Below are 26,904 nucleotides of genomic sequence, written 5' to 3' on the forward strand. Positions count from 1 at the left end.
TCGACATCATAAATTGCTATGGAATCTGATGCCATTTCTCTAATTGGAAGGTCCACAATATGGTCATGAAACTGCAGATACCGACTCCCATAATTGAAATTTGTCTTTCGCCTCATTCATTGTTCTTTTTTCTTATGCAATGATGCCTTCCTACAGTAGTCTTGTTGATGTAAACACTCCGGTAGTTCCTTGGCTCCTTGGTTGTCCCCACCTTTCGATGTTTATCTCATCGTTATCGGAGCCGTGGTGATCATATTATCAGTCACACAGCCACATCTGCTCTCTTCCGCTCTCTGCTCCGTGCTTGAGATCATCGAGCCCAAGCACAGCACATCATTTTCAGGGAACGGTCTTGCTGCAATATGGGCCATTTGAGCGCCGATGACGCTATGTCGACGGAGAAAGGGAATGAGTCGACTCTCATTGACGACCATCGCTCAGTCCGAAATGCCCAGGGACGCTACTGGAGCTTAAAGACACTGAAGACGGTGCTTTTTGTATCACTGCTTTCAATATATATCTTCTTGGCTTACGGTGGTTACGAAATCGTCTCTAGTCGCATTCACAAGTTCTCAGCATCACGATGTTTATCAATTGAGCAACGGGTGGACAAGATACTTTCTGAAACGCCTTTGATAGGTGAGTCGCAAATTTCCAAATTTTCGAATTCAATGAAAACCCGAAGAAGATTTGTGTCATGAGATACTGAAATGGAGTGCCCATAGACGGCCATAATGATTTGGCGATTCTTCTTCGTGAATTTTTCCAAAATCACATTTATAGCGACAAGTTCAGCAAGAGATTCGAGAACGGTGGTTTCCCGATGCATGTTGATTTGCCGCGTCTCAGAGAGGGCAAGGTTGGAGGCTCCTTCTGGAGCGCTTATGTTGACTGTCCTGCGAAGTTGGATAACTTCTCCGATGAAACGTACGCTGAAGGTAAGTCTATTATATTTTTTAAATGCATTTTCGGCCAGCTATATAATTTTTATTATCAAGCACAATAAGCTCCCGTGAACTGCTCCGAAGTCAATCATTATCAAACATTTTGGAAAATTCCTCTGACAGATAATCAGCCGTTCGCACAACGCTATCTCAAATCGATCTGATTCACCGTTTACGAAACGCTTATCCACAAATATTTTCTACTCCGCATCTCACTGGCAGCGCGGCACGTGCAGTTTTCCAGCAAAAGACAGGCCAGCTTATCTCTCCAATTGGCATCGAGGGACTACATCAGATAGGTAACTCGATAGCGACGCTCCGTCTCTATCACAGTTTAGGGGTGCGTTACGCCACTCTTACACATAACTGCCACAACAAGTATGCCGACGCTGCACTTGTGAGCAATGAAGAAGGCAAGACAGTCGTGTCAAAGCCACTCTGGGGTGGCACGAGCGCCGCTGGGCGCAAACTGATCCGGGAAATGAACAGACTCGGCATGCTTGTCGATCTGTCCCACGTGAGCGCCGATACAATGCGTGATGTCCTCGGTGGACATGGTAGTCAGGCTCAACCTCAAGACTCCCTTGGCGATGCTATGAGACCCGCCAGACAAGAGACCTGCGAAAAGAGCTCTGGTCGCTGCGCCGTCATTGACAGATTGCTCGAGCGAAAAGGCGCCAGCGCCGCGCCAGTAATCTTCAGCCACAGTTCCGCGTACGCTGTATGTCCTCATCCGCGCAATGTGCCAGATGATGTGCTCGAACTCGTGCGAGAGACCGGCTCTCTCGTAATGGTCAATTTCTCACCCGACTTCATTTCATGCGTCTCCGCTACGACCTCGAACGAGAGTCTATCATCATCAACGGCATCGTCTGGCCTTCCGCATTTCTACCCTGCCAATGCTACCCTGAGCCACGTGGTATCGCATATTCAATATATTGGAGATCTTATCGGGTACTCTCATGTCGGGTTAGGAAGCGACTTTGATGGCATTCCCACCACACCGAAAGGCTTGGAGGACGTTTCGAAATATCCTGACTTGGTCGCCGAAATGCTCCGACGAGGCATCAGTGATGAAGATGCAGCAAAGGTTGTCGGCGGCAATCTACTTCGCGTCTGGGAGGAAGCAGACCTAGTCGCGGCAAAACTGCAGCAGCTTATTGATCCTCTCGAGGATGACATATAGGGCGCAGGCAACATCGTTGAATATTTTCCACCTATATATATTATTTATAAAAACACAAAGCAAATATATTTTAACCATCTAGTACCCTGTTCCCAACCTTTGCCCGTGTCCATGAATATTAGGTCATTCCCTTGACCGATTCTACCAATTTACCTAGCCAATCCCTTTTTCACAATGTAGGGAAGTATCCAGTATCCAGTGTTTTTCATACTTTATATTAAAAATACTACCAGCAGTTATACAAAAGAAAGTCACGACAGGACTTACGATCACAAGAGCTTGTGATAACAACAAAGAAAAGATTGATAGCATAATAACGATATAAACCATGCCGATTCAGAACTAACTCACTCAGTACATTTATATCGGGAATGTAAGTAATATCCAGTGTTTCTATTCTAGACACCCTGGGTATGATATGAATGGAACCTATCCAGAACCTTCCTTCCCTCTTTTTTTGGGACTCCCAAGTACTCTTCGCCACCTTTCGAATGCAATGCATCAATGCAGCAATGCCCATGCTCAGTCATTGCAATGTATGCTAAAACGCTCAAATGAAACTCAACCGAATCGAATCAGATCTAGACAATAGGAATAGAAGGGGAATCTGAACACAATAGAAACAGAAATATAAGACTAAATCTAGAAAAGGGAATCTGAACAACAGAAATAGAAACAAAGACGGAAACCAAATCTAAACAACAACAGAATCAGGATAACCAAACCTGAACAACAACCATATTACACCATCAAAATTAAATGAAACGCTTTTCACACGACGCGCAAATTTTAATAAGTGTGGATGATGAGTGAAGCAAATAGAAACGGATAGTGGGAAATAGGACGGTTAACGGGAAATAGGACGGTTAACGGGAAATAGGACGGATAATGGCTAAAAAATAACATGTCGACCGATCCGTGAAAAAGGAAAATAACTCAGGTATGACCCGATACAAGTTCAATTTTCCGCAAAAAGCATCGCCTTCAGTATCCCGGCGCCGGCGCCTTCGACGGCAGATTCAAGTTCTTTTGCACTAACGCAGGCGGCGACTCTTCGCTCATCGCCGGTTGCAATGCCAGTAAAGGCAACGGGACGACCGCGTCTGGACGGCGTACCGGCGGCTGCGAGGGTTCCGCCTCGTCCATCTACAGTGGAAATCAAGGAAAGGGTCTCGAGGCTACCAATGACATCGCGGAACTCGACGCTACTTAGAGGCTGCAGCATGCCGTCGCGTTTGCAGAGGTCAGAATATGCTTCAAAGAGCGCTCGGACAGTGGGTGCGGCATTGGCGGTCTTGGAGGGAGTTTGTAGGCCCGCATTCGTCACGGTAGTTGCGGAGCGCGCTCTTCGTTCAATAGTGACAAGGGCGCATAACGCGGCCTTTTGCTGGAGATTCAAGGACTGTAGTCGCTGGGAAGCTCCGTTTCCAAACGCGGCGGCTGAAATGCGGGCGACATGTGCGATAGTAGCACGTGGAGCGGTTTCAGGGGTGAGGCCCGAAAGAAGCGACGTGGGTTTTGTCGATTGTCGTCGTGTATCTTCAGCAGCTTTTGTGTCTGAAGAATCTGGGCTCGAGCTTGGCGAAGATAGGTTGATATTCTCGACCAATGGGGTCTTCGAAGGGCTAGCTTGGAGGTTCTGCTCAAATAGCTGACGTTGGTGCTTTGCTCGAGTCTCAGACTCGATGAGATCAATTGCGCGACGGCATATATCGAATGCTTTCCGAAGATCGCCCGTCTGGGAAGAAACCTTTTTGGAGCAGAGCTGAATGGCGGCTGGATGGATAAAGGGTACATAGTCTGCTGGTACTGTTGTTGCTGCAGGTAAGGTGCTCCTAAGGCGTGAGGTAATAATTGATGCGATTTGGGATGCTGAGTACGGGAGAAAAGGTAATAAATGAGGCTTGAGGTTTCGCGCCTTTAATCGCGGAAGAAAACGATCGGTAAGATCCAGGGCGTTTGCAATGCCTATCAGGATGAGACGCGAATCCTGTTGCATAGAGTATTCGAAGAGGGCGTAAAGCGTCTCAAGATCAAGGGTCAAAAGATGATCCACTTCATCCAGTACCACCACATTAGAACCCCCATCAACATTACTCCTTTTGCTAAGCGCTGTTTTTAGGGCGTCGAGGTTGCTGCACCCTTGATCATCGGAGCCTGGGCATAACTCTTCGCCTAGTTTCTCAAAGACATCGGCTGCTTTCTTAACACTCATGCAGTTCAAATAAGCTGAGTTTGTCGCTCCGGCGGTCTTTGCCTCTTCGACAATCTCGTGAATAAGAGCACTTTTTCCAGTGCCTGGCGGCCCGCTGACATATACACAGCCACCATTTTTCGATTGAAGCCTCTTTTGGACAAATTCACTTAGTTCCTTTCGCTCATTTTCGCGCCCAACCAGCTGACCTGGGTTTGAATTCCGCACGAACAGGGACCGTGCAACGTTGTAGACGGTGGAACATGTGCTGCTTGGCGTACATGGTGTTTGAGGGGTGCGTGGTGTCAACGGTTTCGCAGCGACTTGAATGCGATGTCGAGGGGTCACCGGTAGCCTTTTAGATACAGCGTCTCTGTGTCGAGGAGTTTGTGGTGTTGTTGGCTCAATCGATTTTGACACTTCGCCTGGAAACAGATGGTCAACAAAATAAAATGGCGATAGTCTCGCACGTCGCTTACCTGTTAGACCCTTGTTATGAGAATCTTTTGTTGCTGGAGAGAGCGCTGACTTCTCAATCGGCTCAGTCCTTGGCGCTGATACACGTTTTCTCCTCCCGGGGCTTTCTACTTTTGGTTTCTGCTCATCTCTTTCCACTTCCTTTACTTGGCTGGAGGATGCTCGTCGTAAATAGAAGGGATTCTCGTTTTCATCATTGATCGGCGAAGAGCGAGTTCGGCGCTTTATACGTTGAGCAATCGACTGGGTATCTTTACGTTCGTTAGTTGAAGTACAGGAAAGAGCAGGGGAATGAAAATACCTGGCTTTTCGGCGGCGTCTCTAAGTCGCTTTCCCAGAACCGTAGACGCCATACTGAACGAAGATCTGAAAGTCTTGCCAACTGAGAAAGGAGAGAAGAAGTCAGATTACCGCCAAAAGGGTAATCAGTTGACGTTACAAAAGTAATTGAGGAGAGTGCGTGAGGGTAGAGTCGCGAAGTAGAAGCATCGTCAAGTACGGAGGTTATCTCGTTCATTAGTTTGTTGGTCGCACCTCGCGTGCAAAGACGCGTCTCGTCAGGGTGAGTAAGACGCGTCGCGACGCGGCAAAAAATAATCACGTGCGCCAGTATTGCTCGTCCAATTTACCTTCCAAATTGGGTAAGATTATTGAATACTTCCCAACCTCATGACTTCTGTACATACACAGTAACGAGCAACAACTTTTCATCAGCAGCGTCACCTCATACCGTGTGCGTTTTCTAATTAGGATACAAATCTGGCTGTCTGATTGTTTTATTTCAAATGATCTAGATCACTTTCAAACACTTCATATCCCGATAATCATCTCCGTGGCCATTCGTGAGTACATGCATGACAGTACGGCAATAGGACACTTCTCTTGAGGTGACTCCCTCGATACAGTCACGTTCTTACTCCTGGTGGGGCCCTTACAATGGCTGTACTCTCCCGTCCCGGCGAACTCAGAAAATTCTATAACTGTCGGTAGTCTCGCACTGGTTCCTGTCACAGTATTAGCACTAAAATCTTGTGATGGCTCGTGGACTTCAGCTTGCGAGTGGCTTGCAGGGAGCGATGCCTGAATTGGGAGTGATTCATGGGGATCATCGGGGCTAAAGCATAGATGTGCACAAGGCTGTTACGGGTCGGGAATGTGAGCGGCAACAACAAAGGAGAAGTCGCGGGCGCCCCCAGCCGTTTGGTTCATGGTGAGCTAGCTAGTGACGACATTTCTTCCATGCGCCTCGTAGGGCAATCCTTCCACACCGCTCGCTTCCCTAGACCTTGCAGATCTTCTCTAGGAACTGGACGACTCTTTTTCGGTGTGCACCTGCAACAAGGCTCGAACTTAGTATACGGTGCTTTAGGCCAAAAAAACTCGCAGTTGGCGCAAGACCATTTTGCTTAGAAACAACGATTCGGGTTCAGGTTCGGGTTCGGGTTCGGGTTCGGCACGTCATTTCTTATGGGACAGAGCATAGCCCTTTTGATTCGATTTCGGCCGTTACTTTCACAGTTGCGGCCTTAAGCTGCGGCAATGCCTTTTTCAATCCCTACCATAGCCGCCGTGGCCTTCTCCATGGTCGGCCATGGAAGGTTTAGCCTGTCCCAGAAATCTGTTTGTTCAAGGATCATGATACTCGAGCACCGAAGAACAAAACGGTTCGTCGGCTCAACTCCGTTCAACACGATCAAATGGCCCGGGCCGCATATTTGCTGACCACGACGTGACGACTATCTGGCCACGCTGCCTCCTTTGAGCTTAGTCTACCTGTCAGCCATCCCTTTACAACCACCAACATCAAGGCGCAACTGTGAATCTCTACCGTAAGATTGGCTGCCTGGGACGCAGGAACAGTTCTAGATTGAAGAAACCGTGCCAACCGTCTGGTAGCCATTCAGCTCCAATTCGCACTTGGACATACATCTCATATTATTTTCCAGCAATGCCCTCTATTGTGATGCATACTGCCGACCCACAAGGAGGCAATGTGCCTTGAAGTGGACCTATTGGAGGCTTGCAAGCGAACATTATCAGGCTAATCAATAACTATCCATGTCTTGCTTCACTTCGCCCTCCACCTTACACTATACGCGGCTTTGATGCCTTCAGTCCAGACTGCCAGTTGCATTCAGCAGACGGTTTCTACATCGTGGCATACAACGGCTGGTCTTTCGGCCGTACCCCTTTACCGTGGCCACGGGTGAGACTAGAAGATATGGTCAGCCCAAATCAGTGGATCCTATCTTCTCGTTGGTTGTTGTCCCTTCAACCCCCTGGTACACTAACTTATCTTTTTTCTCGTCGCATCTTGTGTGGCCCTCTTGAGTTCCTTAATTTCTGCCTGGTCACGACTTGTTCTATAGACACCGTTCTCTTCTTGGTTTCTTCTTTCAGTTTCCCTTGACTTTCCCTTAGTCAGTCTCTCAGCCTCAGTACTTGTGAATAGACCGGGGACCGTAAGGTCGCCTCTTTGCAGGCGCAAAGCTCGAGTTGCCACCGCTTATACCCTTATCCTTTATTTCATGGTCGTGGGATGCTTGTGCTTTCTTTCTCCGACATCTTCTTCATTGTCTTTTGCATATTTCACGCCGCAGTCTCATGCGGCGTTGAGTATTTTGTTTCTCTCTGTCCCTTTGTCAAGCTACTCACTATTATCACCTCCGCATGGGCGGTCTTGTCCGTCCTTTTCGTATTCCCGGGCAGTGAAGAAGGTGTCAGGCACAGCTTGGTCACGAATGGCTCCATGATATTCCGCCGGAGATTCAGCAGAGGTTCCCAGCCTACCTTTTCAGTATGTCGGGGCGCAGTCAGTCGGAAACGGTCAGGGATAATGAACAAAGCCGAGAAGAATGGGACCATATTACCGATCCCTCAGAAAGGCGGAGGGTGCAAAATCGAGTCAATCAGAAGCGTTTTCGTATGTTCGATCCGATCATTTCGATGCCTAGAGCTTGAAAGCTAGTCAACTAAGTCATAAATGCGAGAAACAGGCGACAAGCAGAAAAAGAAAAAGGAAGATGAAGTCAGGGCACGCGACAATCAGGAAAGGGCGGGCGCCGCATATACCGTACCGGATTCCGAAGATCTCGAGGCTGATGTTGATCTACCTGGCCTCCCCTGGGGCGGGGTGTCTCTCAAATACGTCATTGAGCAAGGGAAAGCGCGACAAAGTGAAATGAAAGAAGCGTCCCGCGAAACATCGGCAAGCTCTGTGCGGTATACTGGAGGCAGCTGGCGGTAAGTACTTTGGAGGTGAGGGTTCACGCGTCCGTCCGCCTATCATGACCGCTTATATTCTTTTTGTCGTACTTTTCGTATCCGCCATTGACTTTTCCTGCGGCAAGGCCAGGGTTGCATCTTTCAGACCATTTCGCGAGAGGACCTCCTGCGTGGAAAAGCATCACTGGGCAGCGATAAACATGTGCCGTCGTCGGAGCTTGATGCTCGCTGGTTTTTCCTTGTTTCCTGGCATTTCTTGTCTTCCAAGATGGTGACTGGCAGGCCCGTTACCGTCTTCAAAGTTTCTAGTAGGTTTGAGTCGGGTTACTTACTGAGATTGGTGTTTTATCAGCGCCGTTTTTTGCTTTTGCTTGATTCTTTTCCATTACTCTCTCACGGCGCAGCGCGTCGTTCCAGTGTATGATAGGTTGTGGTTTCTTCTTGACTTCGCGGTTGATAGACTGGACTGCGCTGGCTCGCGGCCCATTTTTTGACCAGGTTCTCGCGTTCTCATATGGCCGTCTTGACGCGGGAAGGGCTCCGTATCCCGCAATCTTGTGCGGTAAGAATGTGACCGAAAGCTGATACAAGAGCATAATCTGCCGTGTGGCACATGGCAGCCCTTGATACGGGGAATCTTTTGGCAGGCAAAAGTTCCCGAGGATCTCAGACCGTCGCCGTATATCGCGCAGCGCGCAGATAGAGAGGATATTGCTGCAATGATACATATGATGGTACCAGCACAGATCTGAGCATGATGAAACAACAAGGTCCTAGGACGGAAGCAAAAGGAAATGAATGCATTACTAGCTTATTCGAATTGTGCCCTTTGCCCATGCAGAATCAACAACTTAAATCATCAGATAGCCTGCAATGCAATCTTGGTCCATATGGAATCCATGCTCATTATCCTTGGTTCACGTTCTGTTTCATAAGCCCTTGTCTTCCTGCCAGGTACCAGGCGACACAGCAGGGGAACAGACAGGTGTAGACGCAATGTGAGTCAGGGACCATTCCAAGGGTGGATCCATGGTTCAGACGCAGTCTTGGAGCAGGTGAAGGCGCAGGTGGATACCAGTGCCCCAAGGGCGAGCTGCTGCTCGATATACTTCGTATCGATATAATCCCCCGCCATCCTAATTTGTCCCCATTCTGTCACTCAACAATTGGTGATACCCAGAAAAAGTGCAGAGGGTGGAAAAGTAACGGGAAAAAAGAAAAAAAAAAATTTTTCAAAAGCCAAGAAATTCAAACACGGAAAATCTCATTGATCATTCAAGGCTTGTTTTTTTGCTTTGACTATCCCATCGGAGCGCCGAAGTCGAGTGGTCGGTCCATCAGCCTTGGCAGCCCACGGCGCGTGCGGCACAACCATCTCCAGCAACGGCTGCAGCAGCCACACAGCCCGACATCCAGTTAAACATCAGAGAAGCATGTCATCTATCGACTCGAGAGGGTCAACGTCATCCAATGGAACAAAATATGAGCGAAGATTGTCCGAGCGGTCATTTTCAGCCTCAGCGTAGAAACAAACGTTGAGCATTGATTCGGGTTATGCGCACTGATGCGGTCATGCAGTGATGGCCCGACGACCGACTCGGTTTGCACGGTACAGGGTTTGAACCAGGGTCTTATTTTGAGGCTCTTCGTTGCCCTTCTCCGACTACCGTAACTGGAGTCTGTCCTTTACACTCGAGTGCCCATTGTGCCACGGCTGTATTCTTCTTCAGTTCTGTGTATCGGGCAATCGCGCAGCATCAGGGAATGAGATGTTCTCCTTCAATTACCGTCCGCCTCAGGCGATTACGGCACATTTCGTCACTTGCTGTTACTGTGCTCCTTTCTTAAACCCCGGCAATCAAGCCGTTTTCTCGATTGTGATTAGACAGATCGTCTAATTGCCAGATACAAGTGGCGCATCTGAGCTTGAGCGTCCTGCTCGCGTCTATCAGCACGCGGTCATTGCTCCCGTGAGCTCAGGTACGGTGCCTGATAACCCCCCCGGCCCCCTTCTCTTTTTCTCTCTGTCGGAGTCTCCGCTTGTACTTTCTTTCTGCTCTACGCCGCAGCCCATAGTCACCATACTTTTCCTCTCGGGCCAATGTTAACAGGAAGAACGGCTCTGAACATGCCCTTCCCCAGGCTGCCGGAAAATTGGGGCACCGTGGGGCCTTTGCGGCATGCGGCCCATTCAGCGGCCCAATCTTAAATCAGTGCTGAAAGGATATTACGTTTGAGCCTCATTTTCACCTGTGTGCTGCAGCGAGAAATCACCTCACGGACGGCGAGGCTCGGAGGAAAGGGAGTAGGAAGCAGGATAAAGGAGTCATAAGCAGCCTTCCATTTGAGGAATATAAAGACGACCAGACTACCTCAAGAATCCCCAAGTTTGAGCAAAGAGAACAAAACATTACAACATACGCAAAGATTCTTGATAAATAAATTTCTTCTCCATGTCTGACCCGATTGAACAATTTCAAAACCTTCGTCTTCAAGGCACAATGCCCACGACTCGATCTCAAGGCAGAGCCGCTGCCGGTGGTGAAGATGTTCAGACTGTCCAGGGCGAGTCTGGCATCACGTACGACAGCAGAGACCTCTCACCTGCATCATGGCAGCGGGCTGTCCAGGGCATCCAAGGTGAATTCGACGTGTCGTTTTGCGCCAAGCATAATGACTATTATGCATTCGAGATTGCAGAGAATGGCCGTGCCTCTGTGCGTGTCTGGGACAATAGACGCACTTGCTCCTGCGGAGACTTCCAAACACAACGCGGGCCAGCAGCGTGCAAGCACATTTTCTGGCTGATTGAGCAGCTCAATTCGGTCTCATCCGATGAAGTGTCGTCTCCAGTCTCGCTCAACCGTGACGGCCAGGCATCGGGCCAAGCTAAGATGTTTGAACGCATTGCCCTCGAGGGCTTGGAATACATTGCAGAGGAAATGGACTGGCCGCTTGAACGGGAACAAGTGGTTGCTGTTCCTGATAGAAAACGTGTCTTGCGAGACATGCTCTCCGTCTTTGACCGCAACAGTACACTTCCCGAGGACTATCGCCAGGATATGGTCGATGCAGTTCCAGACACCGGATTTGACGACGACGACGACGAAGAGACTTTTGTCAAGAATGACTTTGAGGCCACCATTTTCCGCCTCGCTATTGAAGACGACGTCTTCTTCTCCCGCCTGCGCAAGCTGATCAATGCCGAACTCTGCGCGCAAGCCTACATCTCCAAAATACAGGCCAATGCTAGAAAGAGTCTGGATGCGCTGGATCGGTTCGTGACTCAGGGGCCTGCGGCGACGGCCAACGACCGGGCTCCTCGACTGAACGTTATCCAGTGCGCAGCATCTTTGAAGAGGCTAGTCGCCTCTCTTCAGAATGATTTGAGAGCCCGTGCTCCAGTCACCGAGTCTACCAACTCATTTGCCGCAAAGTTGCTTGTCTGGATTCTCGACCAGGTGTCTGACCGCAACAAGGATGCCTATGCCCGAGTGCAATGGGCTCGCCAAGCGCCTGCGGGCGAGAACGCCGCCGATCGCAACCTCTTCTTGCGTCTCATCGCTGGCGGCACCGACGAAAGCAACTTCTTCATCCTTCAGATTCTCCCGGACTTTGCCGACGTGCTTCGAGACTATACCGAACAGCTGGCCAAAGTCGCCGACAAGCTCCGTAGAAGCGGTGCGCCAACGGCATTTGTTCGTGCTCTGGACAATGTCCTTTCCATTATTCCGAAGAGGAAGCGCACCACCTCTGGTGCCCGCCGTGGCAACGAGAAACGGATGAAATAGGCCACGGAAGATGGGTCCGAGGCTGTGCTATCAGCCATTGCCAGCCTGCGAGAAGGGCGTATTGTTCTGTGCAAACATGTACTCTCTCTCTTCTTGTCGTCCTCCCGTCCTTTTTTCTTTTTACCTTGGTTATATGTTGCAGATGTGAATGTCTACACATGGACCATTGATACAGCTCTGGCTGGTTCCAGTGTTGTTTTTTACTTTTGATCGTTCCTTGCTTTTAGTTTTTTTATTTTTAATTTTTTAGTTTTTTCTTCTTTTTCACCGACCCAACCTGTTTTTTTAATGCCCATCTTATTCAGTTCCTAAAGACTGTCTATCCTTCTTACTCTCGTTAATCAACTTTTTTATTTTTTGGTTCTTTTTTTTTTTCCCCTCTTTGGTAGCTTGATGCTCAATGTCAATTTAATCGTTATATATTATCTATCTCCTAGTTGTGCAGTTGCCCGTATATTATCTCCTACTTGTGCAATCGCCCGTAGATGAAATACTGCCTTGTGTGACATGATTTCGATATGACTTGTTGTGATATACATTAGGTTCTTTATTTTATTTTATTTTATTTTATTCTATTTCATTTCATTTAATGTTGATATCTCATTTCACACCACAACGCTAAGTGACGGTAAATTGAGCACCGAAAATGGTTACATTCGACACCATTTTAAGCGTTCAGTTGACCAGATATTAAACATTGTAGCGTAACGTGATTAGTACAAACCATACTTTAATTTATTGCCTCTGCAGTGCTCCCTGAGTACTACTCCCTGAGCGCTCAGGGACCAGCTCCCCTTGAATCAGGATGCTCCGGGGAGACGACCAGGTACTCCATCAACTGGTAGTTGTCGGCAGTATAGCCATGGTCACATGAAGACCAGACCACCTCGCCAGTTCTACTCCGTAGATGGTCAAATCAATTGACCATTCCAGAATTCTTTTTATGCTTCAGGCTGGCTATATAAGGCATTCTGCACCTCAATTAGCTAGTTAACTACTTTTAGAAATTAATTCTGTTTATTCTGCGTTTTATGCTTTAAATTATCACTTTTACACGTGTTTTTGCCCCTTCCGCAGCCTAAATATGCATCTCTAGTGCACAATTATTACTGATCTTCATCATCCAAACGCTTCCCCCGCCCTCTACTCCGACGGACTTTGATTCCCCAATTTTCACCCACGAAAGATGTATGCTCCTCGAAAGCGCCAAAAAGTATCATCGGCCTGCAAGAGGTGCCACCAGCGGAAATTAGGGGTGTGTCATAATATGATCAGCTGGCAAGAATTTCTAGATGAAGGCTAATTATATCATCCCTGATCTTACCAGTGTGATCCTACCCGACCGTGTCATTTATGTCACCGTGCGGGCGTGCCATGTATCTCTCGATCTGGATCCGCTACAGCAGCCCCGGCAGTCTTAGGGTCTCAAACCAATGACGGGGTGTATTCATCGAAAATACCAAAACAAGATGAGGAGCTCGTCATCCTGCCCGAATCAAGTATCATGGATGTGAGCACGAGCGTAAGTCATGTTTTTTTTCTTTGCTGTCTTGTGACTCATGATGCAAAATAGTGGTTTAAACATTCAACATTGTGTCTAGATGTTTTCGGGCCAAAATGAGGCTATCGGCGTGCAGTATGATACGTCAGCTTTACCGGGAGGCAAGAAATCCTCAATTCCATCTTCTCCCCAAAATTTCCCGTGGCGAGATGCTGTCGGGATACCTTTGCCCTCAAAGCATTATTCAGACCATCTAGTTGACATATTTTTCTCGACTGTTGACTGGTTCATGATGGTAAGCTAATGGGTCTTGTTATCATATGAGCTGTACAATTCTGATCCATTTTGGGACAGGTCTTTCACGAAGAGAACTTCCGACAACGGTACGAAGAATTGATGACGTCGACCTATGTGTCAGCGCTGGAAGATAAAAACGATCTTTGGATTACGTTACTTGTCCTGGGCCTGGGGGCTCATTATGCATCACTCGCGACGATACAGCCTCCCGAGAAGTCCCACACGCAGCAGCTCTCTAAGGATATTCTCAAGCGGGTCGAACAAAATTTTGTGAGAATCATTGGCTCTGCGGATGAAGAGGCAGTACAAATATGTGTTCTACTGGGGAGCTTTTGTCTTTTTAATGGCCGTCCGACCGCCGGGTTAGGGATACTTGGAAGTGGCTTTAAGATTGCCCAGGTTCTTCGGTTACATCGAGAAGCCGCGCTTCCAGGAATATCGGCGGCTCGTCTGGAGTCCCGTAGACGTTCATGGTGGGCGTTGGAGGTTTTCGATAAGTCTGTTCGATTCATCCCCCTGGTAACTACACCTTGCTTATCAAATATTTTATTAGATATGCGGCTATTGCATTTGGACGACCTTGCAGTGTCGATGATTCTGACTGCGACGTTAAAACGGTTTCAGATATAAGGACCAACATGGAAGAACCGACTCGACAGACAGCGCAACTAGACTACCATCGATGGAAATTTAGGCTATATCGTATTATGGGCCCATTTCTGGGTCGAAGACTACAAACAAATCGGCTTGAATCGGTCAAGGGTATCCATGCTCAACTCACGTCGTGGCAAAACCAATTGCCTGAAAACCTACGGCTAGAAAATTACAAAGACAAAGATACACTGCAAGCCCCGTCCCAGCTGCAGATGCAAGCACTCGCTCTTCAGCTGACATATGACAACATTCAAATCATTCTCCATCGCAGTCTTGCCTTTGGGTCAGGCTCTAGGGCCTCCAACGGAGATTGTTCGCCTCATGATCTGCCAAGGTCTGCTCTGTCCCGAGAACAACTTTTCCAGTCTGCGCTTCGAACATCTGATTTGAATGACTATCGCCATGTACTGCATGGATGTAGAAAGACACATGCAGCCATGCATATTGGTATATGCCTTTTTACTGCTGGTGTAGTTCTATGTGCTTTTGCAATTTCGGAGCCTCTTTCAGCTACCAGTGAAGCTGCCAAGAAGGGCGTTATGAACATTTTACAGTTTCAGCACGATCATATCTTGAATGAACATCTTCTTTCAGCACAGAGTATGAAAATACTGAAAGATTTGGTGACTGTTCTTATGTGTTCCGAACAGCGTTTCATTCGTGGTGATGAGACAACAGTCTCTCCACCTGTCACAACGGGTACGAATGAAGAGGAAACCCAAGCGCGCAGACGGAAGATAAAAACGCCAGCATCAAATGAATCCGAAATAAGTCGGTTTCATTATCCTTATGGCAGAATTTTTCCTGAAGGATTGCCGAATCATCTCCCAGGTAATTATGCCCCTGAAAACTCTTTAATGATTTCATTTTAAGTCGTTCTCTTTATCCATTGTAATAGAGTCCTTCACGTCAATTCCAAACAAGACCAGTGACGGAGATGTTGATGGAACGAACTTCTCAATCGGTCCCGAACAGGACTTGCTTTCGATGGATTCGGCCGCCGGAATTATGTGGACGGGAGGTAACCCGTATTTTACTGATCCTAGCTTCGCAGACGCTAGTCAGCTGTGGCTGTGGTCTAATAACCCAGATGTGCAGCCCTTTTTTGACTAAAAAAAAAAAGATGACGAGCTATCTCTTCCCTGCGAATTGCTTGGAGAAATACTGTAGTGCTTGATTTAGTCATGTAATGTGGACTGGGATGAATATTGATATTATGTATCTATCATCAAACCTATGGTTTTCTCTTACACTTTGCTCGCGATCCACAAAAAATCGGGGCCGTAGAAATGTTTATTTACGGAGAGGTTCAATGTCCGTCGGAGTTGGGCGTGGGGGGCGGTGTAATAGCAGAACGATCCCGTCGGGATTATATAATAATCAATTGAAATGTTGAAACGACTCTCGGTGTCAAATTGATGTCATTAGATGTTGGCCGAACTGCAATAATAATGGGACATCAGAAGTCAACATGGAGCTGACCCTAAACTCCGTCGGAGTTGCCGTCGGAAGCCATCAGCTCTATCCCAAAACGCGAGTCACAGACAGAGTCTTGAGACTAACTAACTGATAAGCTTCTTTATGACGTAATATCTGTTCTCTCCTTTGTGGGTTCAAAGACTATTACGCCCGAAATTTATATAGAGAATAACCTACCCTTTCCTCATGCCCGTTAATTTCAATATACAAACAACTTTTTTTTTTTGATAACTACCTGACCTGACCTGACCTGACCTGAGTATATACCGTGATCAAAACACAAATACAAATGGCACAAGCACCATCCCGTAAGGCTCTCATTGCCATTACTTCGGCCCACGCTCCCCTCTACCCCGACGGGAAGGAGACTGGTAAGTTGCACTGCAGCACATCTCTTGGGATTCATCCAAAAAAAAAAAAGAAGAAGAAGAAGGAAAAGAAATCAATAAATAAAATCAAATAAAATCAAATAAAAACACTGCAAACTGACAATTTATTGATTGAAAAGGGCTTTTCATCACGGAGGCTCTGCATCCATTCAACGTGTTCCGCAAGGCAGGATTCGAGGTTGATCTCGTCTCCGAGACGGGAACGTATCAGCCCGACTGGCTCTCGCAGCAGAAGGATTGGCTGAACGATGCCGACCGTGCTGATTGGGAGAACCACTCTGGTGCATTCCGCTCAAAGCTCGATCGATTGTTCAAACCGGCAGACATCAATGCGGACGAGGTAAGTTGATTTCAGTATAACGATCCACGAGTCACGAGTCACGACCCTCTCAGGTTGAGCTCTGAAAACCTGAGTCCCGAAAAAGACCTGAGTTCTGGAAACCCACCCCCCCTTTTCCCCCTGTAACCCCCCCCAAAAAAAAAAAAAAAATTTCATGGACAAGAAGAGGAAACTCATACGTCTCTTTTCTTAGTACGGCTTGTTTTTCGCATCGGCCGGCCATGCGTCCTTGATTGATTACCCTGACGCCAAAGGCCTGCAAACCGTTGCCGCCAAAATCTTTGCGAATGGCGGTATTGTTTCAGCCGTGTAAGAATGTCCCGGGATCGTGGGAACAGCTTGCAGCCTACAGAGCCACAGTGCCGCAATGCCGCAATGCCGCAACTCAAGGGCATGTTTTCTGAAAAGGTCTGACTTGTTTTACAAACAAACAGATGCCATGGCGGCGCCATTTTCCCCGGAATCATCGATCCGGCGACGGGAAAGTCTGTCATTTTCAACCGCCGTGTGACCGGCTTCACGACGCGTGGCGAGGAAGAGGAGAATGTGCTGGATACGATTCAAAGCTGGAAGCGGCCGACTATTGAAGCATCTGCTGCTCAGTGCGGTGCGACTTGTGAGTTTTGTCTTTTTGTCTTTTTTTTTTTTTCTCTTCTCCTTTCCGTATTATATATTTAAAGATTTAAAAGGGCTAACATTTGCTTTACCTCTAGACGTCTCCCCCGCAGGCCCGTGGGATGCATTCACCATCACCGACGGCCGCATCGTTACGGGCGCCAATCCCGCCAGTGCGCACGTCACTGCAGAGGCTGCTGTCAAGGCGTTCAATGCTTTGTAGGTAGGAAGTCAGGTCATGTCATCGATCTCTGAAAAGTTGAAACCTGTTCGCATATGTCCAAAGGATAAATACATTACATTTATATGAACCATGGATCATGGTGCAATGCAGGGCAGTAGGAGAGTAAGAACAGTATTTGTTAATAAAATCCATCTTGCTAGTCACTGTCACTGGCCGACTTGTGTACGACGATACGGGAATGCTGTATAACTGTATAAGTATACTGTATAAATCAAATGGAAATGGAAATGAAATGAAATAGAGGTTAAGATATTGTAGTGTATACATTTGCTTGTGAAGTTGTGGGCAACGGACAATTAAATCTGCTGCACAAGATACCTTGTCATAGAGATGTGGATGTGGATAGAGAGAGAGAGGAGAGAAATCAAGAGCTGATACAAAGCAAGATGAACAAGACGATAAAATATAGTTCCATGCGATGGAAGAATAGTATGACTACGAATAAAAATAGCACGATACTAGCAATAAACATGACACGATAACACGATAATAATACTAATAATATAAATGAGAAGTAATAATATAATAGGAGTAATAATCCTATAATTGAATTGAATAAAGCATACCTAAAGGTAGCAATTGGCAGCTCGCGGTCAAGCTCAAGCTCAGTGATAGTGTCCATTATCAACCATTACGGTTCGCAAAGTAAGCAGATCAAAGAACAGGAGCACTAGAGCAGAAGAAGCCCGAGACGGCTAGTAATACAAGCGGGCTCGCAAGGAGCCAAGAAGGGAGCAAGAAGGTAGCACGAGAAGAGAACATGAGCATGGAAGCAAAGTTTCATAACTAGACAGGACAGATTGTGCTCATGGGCACTTCATTCCTTGAATTTTTTTTCTCTCCTCTTTTCGGTTAAGGTGCCTCCCTTGGACTCGTTTTTGCCTCGATATGGGCGAGTCAGCTCACTGTCCGTTGCCCCAAGCAGCACCCTTTTTTTATCGCCCAAGTTCCCATGTGTGGTAAATTTTCTTCGACCTGCGCATGCCCGGCATGTGCGCTGGGATCTGGCGTTCTGAAAAGCCAGGAAGGAGTTAGGATGTTTGCCAGAGGATATGACACATCCCAAGTAGCTCATTTGCTGATTAGAAAAGTAAAAATCTCCGTTGCCAACTAGTTTGCGGTCTTGACTTTGTTTTCGGTCAGCTGCATATAGAGCTCTTGCGTGCGGTTGGGTGCTGTTGAGGCGGTAGGTGGGCGTGGAGAGCATTCGTAATCATCATCATCGTCGTCGTCATCATCATCGTGGAAAAGGCTGTTGCGGGAATCGTAGAGCCCATATCATCGTAGCAAAGGCAGAACGATAAGCACCCACCGGGGTTTAATCCATGTAAAAGTCGCCCTTCAGGATACGCTCGCCAAAGGCGTCGGGAACCTTGGATGACTTGGGCATCTCACGGACAGGCTGTTCCATGGTCGCCACGCTGGCGGCGCGCTGATGGTGAGAGGGTTGCGGCGGACTGTTGCTGACGTTGGCGCCGGCGGCGGCAGCCATCGACGACGTTCGCTCGGCACGAGACCTGAGAGAGTCTGACCAGTTGAAACCTTCGCCTGGTCGACCAAAAGCATTGTCAGAAACTGTCTGGTTGGAAGTTTGTGGGCTGTTGTTTGAAGACGAGGAAACGCTCTGCCGGCCTCTGGTAGTCGAGGTCGAAGCAGCAGCAGCAGTAGAAGCAGAAAATGCAGTGGGAGGAAGTGAAGAAGACGTAGCCGCAGAGGTGTTGACGTCTGGGCCAAAGGGTGGAGCGCTACCATTGTAACTGCCAGATCCTCCTGATCTCACATCTCGCAAAGCCCTCGCTCCGAAACTGAGTCTGCGGCCAAACGGAGTCGCAGTGGGAGAACCGCTCCCGGGTGGGGCGTCGCCTTCTTCAATCACATTCTCATCGAGCGTCGAGGAAGCGGAGCCGACACTGGAGAGACTATCTTCGCGGGGGCGACCGACATTAAAGGGCGCGGTCTGGGTCGGCGAGGTCCCAGAAAGCCCAAGGGTATTGATGGACATGCGTCGACGATGCTGTGCCTGAGCATTGGCCGCTGCAGTGGTAATAGGACCAGGGGGAGAAGTGCTACTGACCGTCCCCGCCGTATTGGACGTGGAGCGGTTGAAGAGCTCCGACAGAGTCTGCCCGGGAGAAAACGACGCCCGACGGCGTCCAGTCGGGTAGCCGTTGGGAGGAGAAGAGGATCCGTCAGACATGGTCTGTGGGAGCAAAAGTGCACGATTAGTGAGCCGTGTTCAGAGTATACAATAAATATGCTTTGAATCCCATTTATCGAGATCCAGCAGACTAGGCTACGAACCTCAGTTCTGTAGAATATCAAGCGTGGTAGTCAAGTGATAGAGGTGGGGAGAGCGGCTAAAGGGATCGTGCCCAGCAGCGAAGGCGATAAGCGTAGAAAGAGGGTAAACTCAATTGACGTCAGACGGGAAGGCTGATAGCCAGAATCAAGTGATAAGGTAACAGTGTTGTGGTCAAATTGGACGTTGCAGTGAGGGAAAGATGAAGACTGAAGAGGAGGAACAAGAGGAAGAAGGTGAAGAGGAGGGGAGGAGGACTATATGGGTTGAAGGTTCACAGCAGTAGTCGTGAACGAGGGGGGCGGGGGGGATGGGGTGGGAAGATGGAATGATGATGATGATGGAAGCGAAAGGGTAGCTTGGTGTGTCCGGTGGGTGTCGTGGGTGTGCGTCGTCGTCGTGGTCGACGATGTGGTGGGGGATGGGATAATAATTGACTTGGTCACTGTAGAGTTGGGTATGGGGGAGAGATGCATTAGTTATGCGTCTCACTAACTTTGTAAACCTTAGAGTAACTACCTTTGCAGGTAAGTAGGTAAGTAAATCAAGTGCTGTCGGTGAGTAAACTGGGGTACGCCTGTATGGGAACGGATGCGAGGGTTGTCCGTTGGTGTGGGTGGCGGACGGGCATAAGAAGGTTTTATGGTCTGAGGTATGAAACGATAGTCACGGAATGATCCAAGAAGCCAATTCCGATAATTCACCTCTGTAATCATAATAATAAGAACCTTTTGTCACAGAGGAGTAGTTACAGCACAACAGTCATAGGCGGGTAGACGATCAATGACAACGATGATGAATCCGGGCGGATGATCGGCAGCCCATCTTTTGCTATCATGTCTCACTTTATCGCGCCTCGCCTCGTTGCTGATCTTTGCTTCATCCCAAGGTACTTTACATATAGAGAGATATTGCGAGTCACTCCCCATACCTAGTTCTTGGTTGAATACAGCCTGTGGCACCCGTCTCTAAACCCCGACGCGCGTTCTGTTTGATGTTGATCAGTGGGCTCCTGCATTTCACATGTTGCCTGTATCACTGCCATCATACTAATCATCAAATGTTGAGACGTCTCGTCTTTCAATTACGGCTCGATTGTCTTTGTATTTCTAAGCCTCTACGAGTAATCACTACCTTGATTATTTCCAAACTACGACAAGTACTTGCATCTCTAAGTTTCATGCTGACAGACATTATTCAGCACCCTCCCAGTCGGCATCTCAAGGATGTTTATCTTAGAGCTCCAGCGGGTGTTCTCCACTGAATAAGCTTCGGGACAGCTGGTCTCATTGGTCAAGTGTCTCGGTGTCCGTTGGTTCCTTTCAAACTCCGCGGATGATGGAGGGGGGAACCTCAGTGTGTGCGGCCTGACGGGGCTAAGGGACTCTATCGCCTTTGGCCCATTATTGTCCCCTTTAGCTCCGTAGCCATTCCAAGCACGCACTGGCAAACGCAAACGCCATCCTAGGAATGGCCCACCCGACGCAGTTTGTCGTACACCCACGCTGAGAAACAGCTTGCCGTCATTCGTCCTCTGTAGACAAGCCCATGCTGCCAGTCGTAAACCTAGTCATTTTAGCTTCACCTCGCTCAAACTCAACTTGCCCATGCCCGGCTCTGCTATAAGCAATAAAGGATGGCAGTTACTCCGTATACTACGATACTTTTTGTCTAGGATTAATTCGGCATGGCAGAGGAACTTGGCAAACAGTATTTAGTCCCATATGAATCTTAGTAGTTTGCTCTACTCCGTAGTTATATTACTTGGATATTGTCGGTCGACGCCCCGGCTCAACGCGCTATGCCCAAGCTGGGCAAGGGTTTGAGCGCTGCAAAAAAGAGAGCAGTTCACGCGTGTATCCACATCCGCCGGTCCCGTCCCCGATCCTGTTGTACACTCCGTATCTATCTGCGATCCGAAAGCATCGTCACACACGTTTTTACGGGCATGAAGCGTGCATATTTGAAGGTCAAATATGGATAAATGCATACTTGGCATTCAACGAAAATACCGTACACAATACTCATTCTTTTCACTGTAGATTTGTCATTGTAATCTTCTCATTTGCATCTGGCTCGGCGTTAGAATGGAGCCAAGGCCAAGAGCCAACAATTGCGCAGAATGTGACCGTGTCCTCGGAGAGTGATCACCCGTGGCTGAGAAACCACGGCATCTCTTAAACGGCTTTCGAGTTGAAGCCGCACGGGGACGGGGTCGGAGTTAAGGACTGCATATTATGACAGTTCCTTGCTGATAAATGCAGAAAATACGGATTATTACTCTATACCATAAGGTAAGCACCTTAAGCATAAACATGTCTGGGGTCATCTTATCCGTTGTGTCCCAATTCAAAGTCACAAAACAAACTCCCAATATGAATGGAACATTTCTCAAGAGGCTGGTCCCCTATCGCTGGCCGTCGGCAACAAATTACCCGTGCCGCATATGCGGGGAAAGCGCCCGAGCCACGCATATCACTTGGGTGCATGGCCACTCACCCTGGCGCTATCCAATCAGGGTCCAAACATTTTCATCCATCATCTAGACTTATCGAATCATTTGATCCATTTCATAGTATGTTGACCCTTCTTCTTTTACTATAATCGCTAAAGGGATGATCCTGGGGATTTCTCTTTGCAGTTTGAAGAGGGAAGGCTGTCGTGGGCCGGTCTGTGCGTGGATTTGAGCAAGCTGCAAAGACCTTCTTTCTTTTTTCTTGCCGCCGAGTGCATATCCACGAGCTGGGGGGAGGGGAGGGTTCTTTGCAGCAGCATTTGCTTCTGCATTCCCCGTCGTCTCAAATACGGGTAGAGAGCAGGTCGCGTGTTCCTGCAAAAAAATGTCGGGTCCCAGGCGGAAGAAGATTGAAGAGGGGTTGGTTACCTTAATTGTCGCCTTGCTCGTTTCACTTATATCCTCAGTAGACCACAACAGACCATAAAACGTACCATTTGTGCATTTACTTCTACTGCCTCTTCCACAGATCCTTAGACGATGGTATGAGTTATTCGAGGAATAACAATTTTTGATTAATGCAAAAAGCGCTAGGCGCAAAGCTAAATGTAATCATTCAAGGACGCTTCATATGCTCAAACTCGTTAATCCATCTGCTCGTGACTGTCGTGTCTGCATTGCAGCGACATGAGAGCATTGGGGGAATCAGAACAGATGGCGTATTGTCCATGATTCTCAGCCCGCTAGCCAGCCAACTCCTTGAAAATGTGAAAACAATTACTGCACGTCAGAAAAAGATGCCAGTTTGCCAAGCACAGTAAGAACACCTAGATGCAAAGTTAGTATGGCAGAGTTATCAACCAGATTATGTGGGCAAAAGCTAACCAGTCACTCCCTGTGTCAATGTAGACATTGCTTCCGTATTCCGTGATCCAACACTGACGGTACTGACATCGCGCACAATCCCAGTCTGCGCAAGCCTATTTGCCCATCTGAATATCGGCTCGTCCTCACGATCATCGCCGACGACCATCAAAAAGTCGGGCATCTTCGACCCGTCGGCAGCACATGCTTGTTTGAGAAGGTCAAACACATGCAGCGCAGCCGTGCCCTTACTCCAGTCCATGGGTTCGACAAGCACCGACTTGTCCACGGGAATGGCGTGAACCCGTTGGCTCTCGCAAGCATCGTTGATGTGGTTGACGCAATCCCCGGCCTGTCGAGCGGCCGCTTGAGGGTCGTCAGCGCTGCTATAGTGAAAGGTCAACGAACAATGTCGCTCTTCGACCCAGCTTCCCTCGGTCCGCTCCCGATAGTAATCCAAGATGCCGCGAACGTCTTCCTTCCAAGCAGACATCTCTTTGAGGTTCCCCATCTCATGAAACTCTTCCTTGCCAAATTCGCGGACGAAGCATCCCCGCTCAGCGATGAGACCCAAATCGGGCACACGACGGAACATGCTATGGAGGTCCTCAGGTTGACGACCAGACATAACATAGACAATGTTCTTATCGTCAAGGAGAAGATCGTTGAGTACATCTAGCGTGCGTTGCGAGCTTGTGAGGACCATACTAGCCGGAGAGCCGTAAGGAGCAAGAGTTCCCTCGTAATCAAGAATGAACAACCGCCTCTCGGCCTTTCGATATTTCTCGCCAAGTGCACCGACAGAGAGCCGGGGAATCGAAATGGTTTCTCGGGCGGCCTGCTCTTTCCAAACGCTTGACAGCTGCTCGATAAAGCTCGTGCACCAGTGGGCGGCGGTGTGATGCATCACAATCTTATGGAGAGCATTCCATCGTTCATCCTTCTCCTCTGGAGACATCTCGATCGCAGTCTTGATGGCTTCAGCGCACTTTCGATAATCCCATGGATTTACCGAAAGCTCTGCGCCGCCGAATACGTTCGCACTTCCAGTAAACTCGCTAAGAATCAAAGACCCATGCTTATTCTCCGTATACCTTCCATCTTGGCAGCATAGAAACTCGTGGCTGGTGAGATTCATTCCCTCACGAAGGCTTGTAATCATAAGAGCATTTGCAACTGTGCACAAAGCCAAGTACTGTGGAAACCCAATGTCCTGTTTTAGGAAGACAAGTGGCTGATGTGCGAGGGTCGCGAAGGACGAGTTGACTCGGGTAATAATATCAGAGACTGTAGCATCTAGTTCGGCTTGCTCAGTCGTGGACGTTGCAACTTGAAGAAGAACGACCTGCAAGAGATCAGCACAGTGAACCAAGGTCTATTGAAGGGAGATCTAAATTACCTTGCCACGATATTCCGGATATTTGTTAAGGAACAACTCATAAGCTAGTAGCTTCTGTCTGACTCCTCGGACGTGATCCAGCTTGTCCCGAGCGACAATGAGAAACTTTCCGCGATAACGTTCCTGAATGACTTGCAGCCACGCCGCAACTGTCGTTGTTGCACGTCTTTCATCCAAAGCAACGGGATCAATGCCAATTGGCAGATTGATAATATTGACAAAGCGGTCTTCCAACTGCACGCCATCACTGGTAGCCTCAACACAGAGCAACCGACTGCAAGTCTGCAAGAAATGATAACAGTACTCTTCCGTCTGAAAGCCAATAAGATTGGCGCCCAGGAGACCTTCTAGAAGTTCTTTCCGTACCGCAAGGCAACGGAAAACTTCAGATGATGGGAAAGCCACATGCAAAAAGAAGCCAATCTGCGCATCAGGGAGCTGTTTCCGGACCATAGCAGGCACAAGAAGAAGGTGATAATCATGGACCCAAATGACATCACCGCGCTTGTAGTGTTTGACAATGCGATCGGCAAATGCTTGGTTAATTTTGACATAGTAGACCCAAGAATGGTCTTCGTAAGCCTTGCTTTTTGGATTATCGGGAATCTGATAATGAAAGACAGGCCAAAGAATTGTCTTGCAATAGTGGGAATAGTGACCATCGAAATCGCTATCAGTCACAAAAACCGGAATGCAATCATTTTCGTTGATGAGTTTGTCCTCGATCTCAGTCTTTTGAGAATCTTCTAATGCGTCTGTCGGCATCCCCAGAGTACCCACCCAGGTTTTGTCATCGAGTTTTCCGGCCTTGGAGGCCGCACGAATGGCATTTTTGAGACCGCCGTTGCCCCCTTCGGCTGGCACCACTGTCCAATCAGCGGTTTGGATGAGCTGGTCGTGACTGGAAACCGAAGCACGAGCAACAGATCTCCTCCTTCTCAGAGCATCCGTTCTAGCCTTTTCCACAATCTTCGCGTGCTTCAGAATCGAAGCGGGTGGTGGTGAACTGGCTCTCGAGCGAGGCTGGTTGAACTGCGTCACGTTCCAGCGAGGAGAATGGGATTCACTTGTTGCGATAGAGCCGCTACGGAGTTCCTTTTTGATCGCCGGCGGGAGGGCAGGTGGCTTTGAGAAGAATTCCTGGTGATCGCCATCAATGCCTGGAGTGGCCGGCGGTGTCGGACCTTGACTGGATTGGTTACGGAGTAAACTAGGCGGTTCATGATTGTTTTGATCTTGTCGAAGGTTGGTATTCTGCCGTCGCGGCGGACTTGGCCTGCGAGACGGGACTGGAATATCAAAGTGTATGGTATAAGGAAGGGTGCTATTCAAAATAAAGTCAGTGTAGGATCCACGAATGTTTTTTGGGTTCTCTTGTGTCGCGTATTCAATAGCTCTAGGTATGAAAGAAAAGGCAAACTTACAGTGAAGCCACAATGACAGTCATGATGCAGTAATGAGATTGCTGACTTTCAGTAAAAAGATTCTGCCGGTGCGGATTCTTACGTTATGCGAGATCTGGCAATTGGGAGAAGAACGACAGCCGGCGACTGCGGGGAGGTGAGAATGTGGGGGAGGGAATAGTTGCAGCGCTTTTCGCGGGGAGAAGCGGCGCGGCCAGACAGCTGGACAAGCTTCTGGGTTTCAATGATTGCAGAGAAGATTGAGGGATAAAAAGAAGTAGTAGAGATAATATAAGGGTGTGTTGTCCAACCAGAGTCAGTGAGCAGAGAACATGCTCAGCAGAAAACCACTCATTTGTACAGCAAGAAGCGCTTTAGGGCCAAAAACAGCTTTCGTGATGGTGGCTTGACGGTTAAACTGTGTACCCTGAGGTGATGTCGACGCTACCTAACTCCATCGTAAGTTGGTCGGTAAGACTTAGCGAAACAGGGAACCAAATCATGCTTTCCCGTGCGGGGATTGGTTCAAAACCCTGCAGCGTCATCGCTAAAAGTGCAGATGGGGGAAATTCTGGATACTCTTTTCAAACGTCTCCTTGGTCTATGAGCTCCACTCATCTCTTCCAGCATCTTCTCGTCACGCATCGATTTACCATGTTTTAGTATCCTTTACGTTGTCTTCCATCTTTAAAGGGCACGCTGGTCTTACGATACATCGTGTCTGTAACATCTTTTGCTTCACTCGTAGCTTGCGCGCTGCCAGTAATCAGTGGGTAGCTTCATTGATGCCAAGTACAACAACATCACGTAGGACCGTATGATCACGGGACACATCCTACGTCGAGTAGCTTTCATAAGTGGGTTTATGGGCTATTTCAGTCACTTTTGCTTCTCACCTTTCCTTAAACTATCTGATTAGCTGCCCAAGCGCAACTGTGGGAGAATCTGTTACATTGAACGAGTCTCTCCAAAATCGCGCTGTTACGCAAATACTGCCGCCTCTCCAGGGTTGTAAAAAGCTGTTACCGCGTTGAATGACGTGTCACCATAGAAGTAGATCAAGTATTGTATGACCAGTCATTTAATGCCAAACGGGCCGCTGGTAATGCGGATAAGATGTATGTGCTAGCGGCGCCCTGTTTCGCATT

The 26,904-nt window shown here is 48.2% G+C and overlaps 8 protein-coding genes across 8 annotated transcripts; 5 read left to right on the forward strand and 3 right to left on the reverse strand.

The window, feature by feature from the left end:
• Positions 1 to 362: 362 nt before the first annotated feature.
• On the forward strand, positions 363 to 2,130 carry L228DRAFT_235902 (hypothetical protein; the record flags this gene model as incomplete). Its single annotated transcript, XM_018330768.1, has 3 exons — positions 363 to 639; positions 726 to 938; positions 1,076 to 2,130. 3 exons carry the CDS (start codon positions 363 to 365, stop codon positions 2,128 to 2,130), a joined length of 1,545 nt encoding a protein of 514 aa, XP_018192451.1.
• An 801-nt stretch (positions 2,131 to 2,931) lies between these two features.
• L228DRAFT_280040 (cell division control protein Cdc6) lies at positions 2,932 to 5,256 on the reverse strand. The gene is made up of 3 exons (XM_018335752.1): positions 5,103 to 5,256; positions 4,804 to 5,052; positions 2,932 to 4,749 (listed from the first exon to the last, which is right to left on the reverse strand). The coding sequence occupies exons 1-3, from the start codon at positions 5,152 to 5,154 to the stop codon at positions 3,089 to 3,091; spliced, it is 1,962 nt and encodes a 653-aa protein (XP_018192452.1). The 5' UTR covers positions 5,155 to 5,256; the 3' UTR covers positions 2,932 to 3,088.
• A 2,344-nt stretch (positions 5,257 to 7,600) lies between these two features.
• L228DRAFT_265249 (hypothetical protein) lies at positions 7,601 to 8,048 on the forward strand (the record flags this gene model as incomplete). The annotated part of the gene is made up of 2 exons (XM_018334670.1): positions 7,601 to 7,724; positions 7,798 to 8,048. The coding sequence occupies 2 exons, from the start codon at positions 7,601 to 7,603 to the stop codon at positions 8,046 to 8,048; spliced, it is 375 nt and encodes a 124-aa protein (XP_018192453.1).
• A 2,431-nt stretch (positions 8,049 to 10,479) lies between these two features.
• L228DRAFT_235905 (hypothetical protein) lies at positions 10,480 to 11,817 on the forward strand (the record flags this gene model as incomplete). Its single annotated transcript, XM_018330769.1, has 1 exon — positions 10,480 to 11,817. One exon carries the CDS (start codon positions 10,480 to 10,482, stop codon positions 11,815 to 11,817), a length of 1,338 nt encoding a protein of 445 aa, XP_018192454.1.
• Positions 11,818 to 12,731: 914 nt separating this feature from the next.
• Positions 12,732 to 15,637, forward strand: L228DRAFT_243443 (hypothetical protein). Its single transcript, XM_018331688.1, has 6 exons — positions 12,732 to 13,072; positions 13,145 to 13,339; positions 13,419 to 13,613; positions 13,673 to 14,112; positions 14,169 to 15,100; positions 15,168 to 15,637. The coding sequence occupies exons 1-6, from the start codon at positions 13,004 to 13,006 to the stop codon at positions 15,380 to 15,382; spliced, it is 2,046 nt and encodes a 681-aa protein (XP_018192455.1). The 5' UTR covers positions 12,732 to 13,003; the 3' UTR covers positions 15,383 to 15,637.
• A 400-nt stretch (positions 15,638 to 16,037) lies between these two features.
• Positions 16,038 to 17,758, forward strand: L228DRAFT_258258 (class I glutamine amidotransferase-like protein; the record flags this gene model as incomplete). Its single annotated transcript, XM_018334065.1, has 5 exons — positions 16,038 to 16,119; positions 16,257 to 16,477; positions 16,671 to 16,786; positions 16,912 to 17,093; positions 17,191 to 17,758. 5 exons carry the CDS (start codon positions 16,038 to 16,040, stop codon positions 17,313 to 17,315), a joined length of 726 nt encoding a protein of 241 aa, XP_018192456.1. The 3' UTR covers positions 17,316 to 17,758.
• A 435-nt stretch (positions 17,759 to 18,193) lies between these two features.
• On the reverse strand, positions 18,194 to 19,622 carry L228DRAFT_21382 (hypothetical protein). The gene is made up of 3 exons (XM_018330007.1): positions 19,086 to 19,622; positions 18,503 to 18,884; positions 18,194 to 18,277 (listed from the first exon to the last, which is right to left on the reverse strand). The coding sequence occupies exons 1-2, from the start codon at positions 19,531 to 19,533 to the stop codon at positions 18,655 to 18,657; spliced, it is 678 nt and encodes a 225-aa protein (XP_018192457.1). The 5' UTR covers positions 19,534 to 19,622; the 3' UTR covers positions 18,194 to 18,277; positions 18,503 to 18,654.
• A 3,087-nt stretch (positions 19,623 to 22,709) lies between these two features.
• On the reverse strand, positions 22,710 to 26,179 carry L228DRAFT_243447 (glycosyltransferase family 20 protein). The gene is made up of 4 exons (XM_018331689.1): positions 25,778 to 26,179; positions 24,354 to 25,677; positions 22,976 to 24,299; positions 22,710 to 22,917 (listed from the first exon to the last, which is right to left on the reverse strand). Exons 1-4 carry the CDS (start codon positions 25,798 to 25,800, stop codon positions 22,868 to 22,870), a joined length of 2,721 nt encoding a protein of 906 aa, XP_018192458.1. The 5' UTR covers positions 25,801 to 26,179; the 3' UTR covers positions 22,710 to 22,867.
• Between the last annotated feature and the right edge of the window lie 725 nt (positions 26,180 to 26,904).

The sequence above is a fragment of the Xylona heveae genome, assembly GCF_001619985.1.
Source record: "Xylona heveae TC161 unplaced genomic scaffold L228scaffold_1, whole genome shotgun sequence".
Classification (NCBI taxonomy): domain Eukaryota; kingdom Fungi; phylum Ascomycota; class Xylonomycetes; order Xylonales; family Xylonaceae; genus Xylona; species Xylona heveae.

Bases quoted from the DNA above. Each gene is read 5' to 3' on its own strand.
- L228DRAFT_280040 (XM_018335752.1), bottom strand. From the start codon at position 5,154: ATGGCGTCTACGGTTCTGGGAAAGCGACTTAGAGACGCCGCCGAAAAG. The intron at 5,053-5,102 runs GTATTTTCATTC...ACGAACGTAAAG, and splicing joins AGACGCCGCCGAAAAGCCAG to ATACCCAGTCGATTGCTCAA. The intron at 4,750-4,803 runs GTAAGCGACGTG...ATCTGTTTCCAG, and splicing joins TCATAACAAGGGTCTAACAG to GCGAAGTGTCAAAATCGATT.
- L228DRAFT_243443 (XM_018331688.1), top strand. From the start codon at position 13,004: ATGTATGCTCCTCGAAAGCGCCAAAAAGTATCATCGGCCTGCAAGAGG. The intron at 13,073-13,144 runs GTGTGTCATAAT...TGATCTTACCAG, and splicing joins GCCACCAGCGGAAATTAGGG to TGTGATCCTACCCGACCGTG. The intron at 13,614-13,672 runs GTAAGCTAATGG...ATTTTGGGACAG, and splicing joins CTGTTGACTGGTTCATGATG to GTCTTTCACGAAGAGAACTT.
- L228DRAFT_21382 (XM_018330007.1), bottom strand. From the start codon at position 19,533: ATGTCTGACGGATCCTCTTCTCCTCCCAACGGCTACCCGACTGGACGC. The intron at 18,885-19,085 runs GTAGCGCTCCAC...TTGGTCGACCAG, and splicing joins AGGATCTGGCAGTTACAATG to GCGAAGGTTTCAACTGGTCA.
- L228DRAFT_243447 (XM_018331689.1), bottom strand. From the start codon at position 25,800: ATGACTGTCATTGTGGCTTCACT. The intron at 24,300-24,353 runs GTAATTTAGATC...GATCTCTTGCAG, and splicing joins ATCCGGAATATCGTGGCAAG to GTCGTTCTTCTTCAAGTTGC. The intron at 22,918-22,975 runs GTTAGCTTTTGC...CTTTGCATCTAG, and splicing joins ATTGACACAGGGAGTGACTG to GTGTTCTTACTGTGCTTGGC.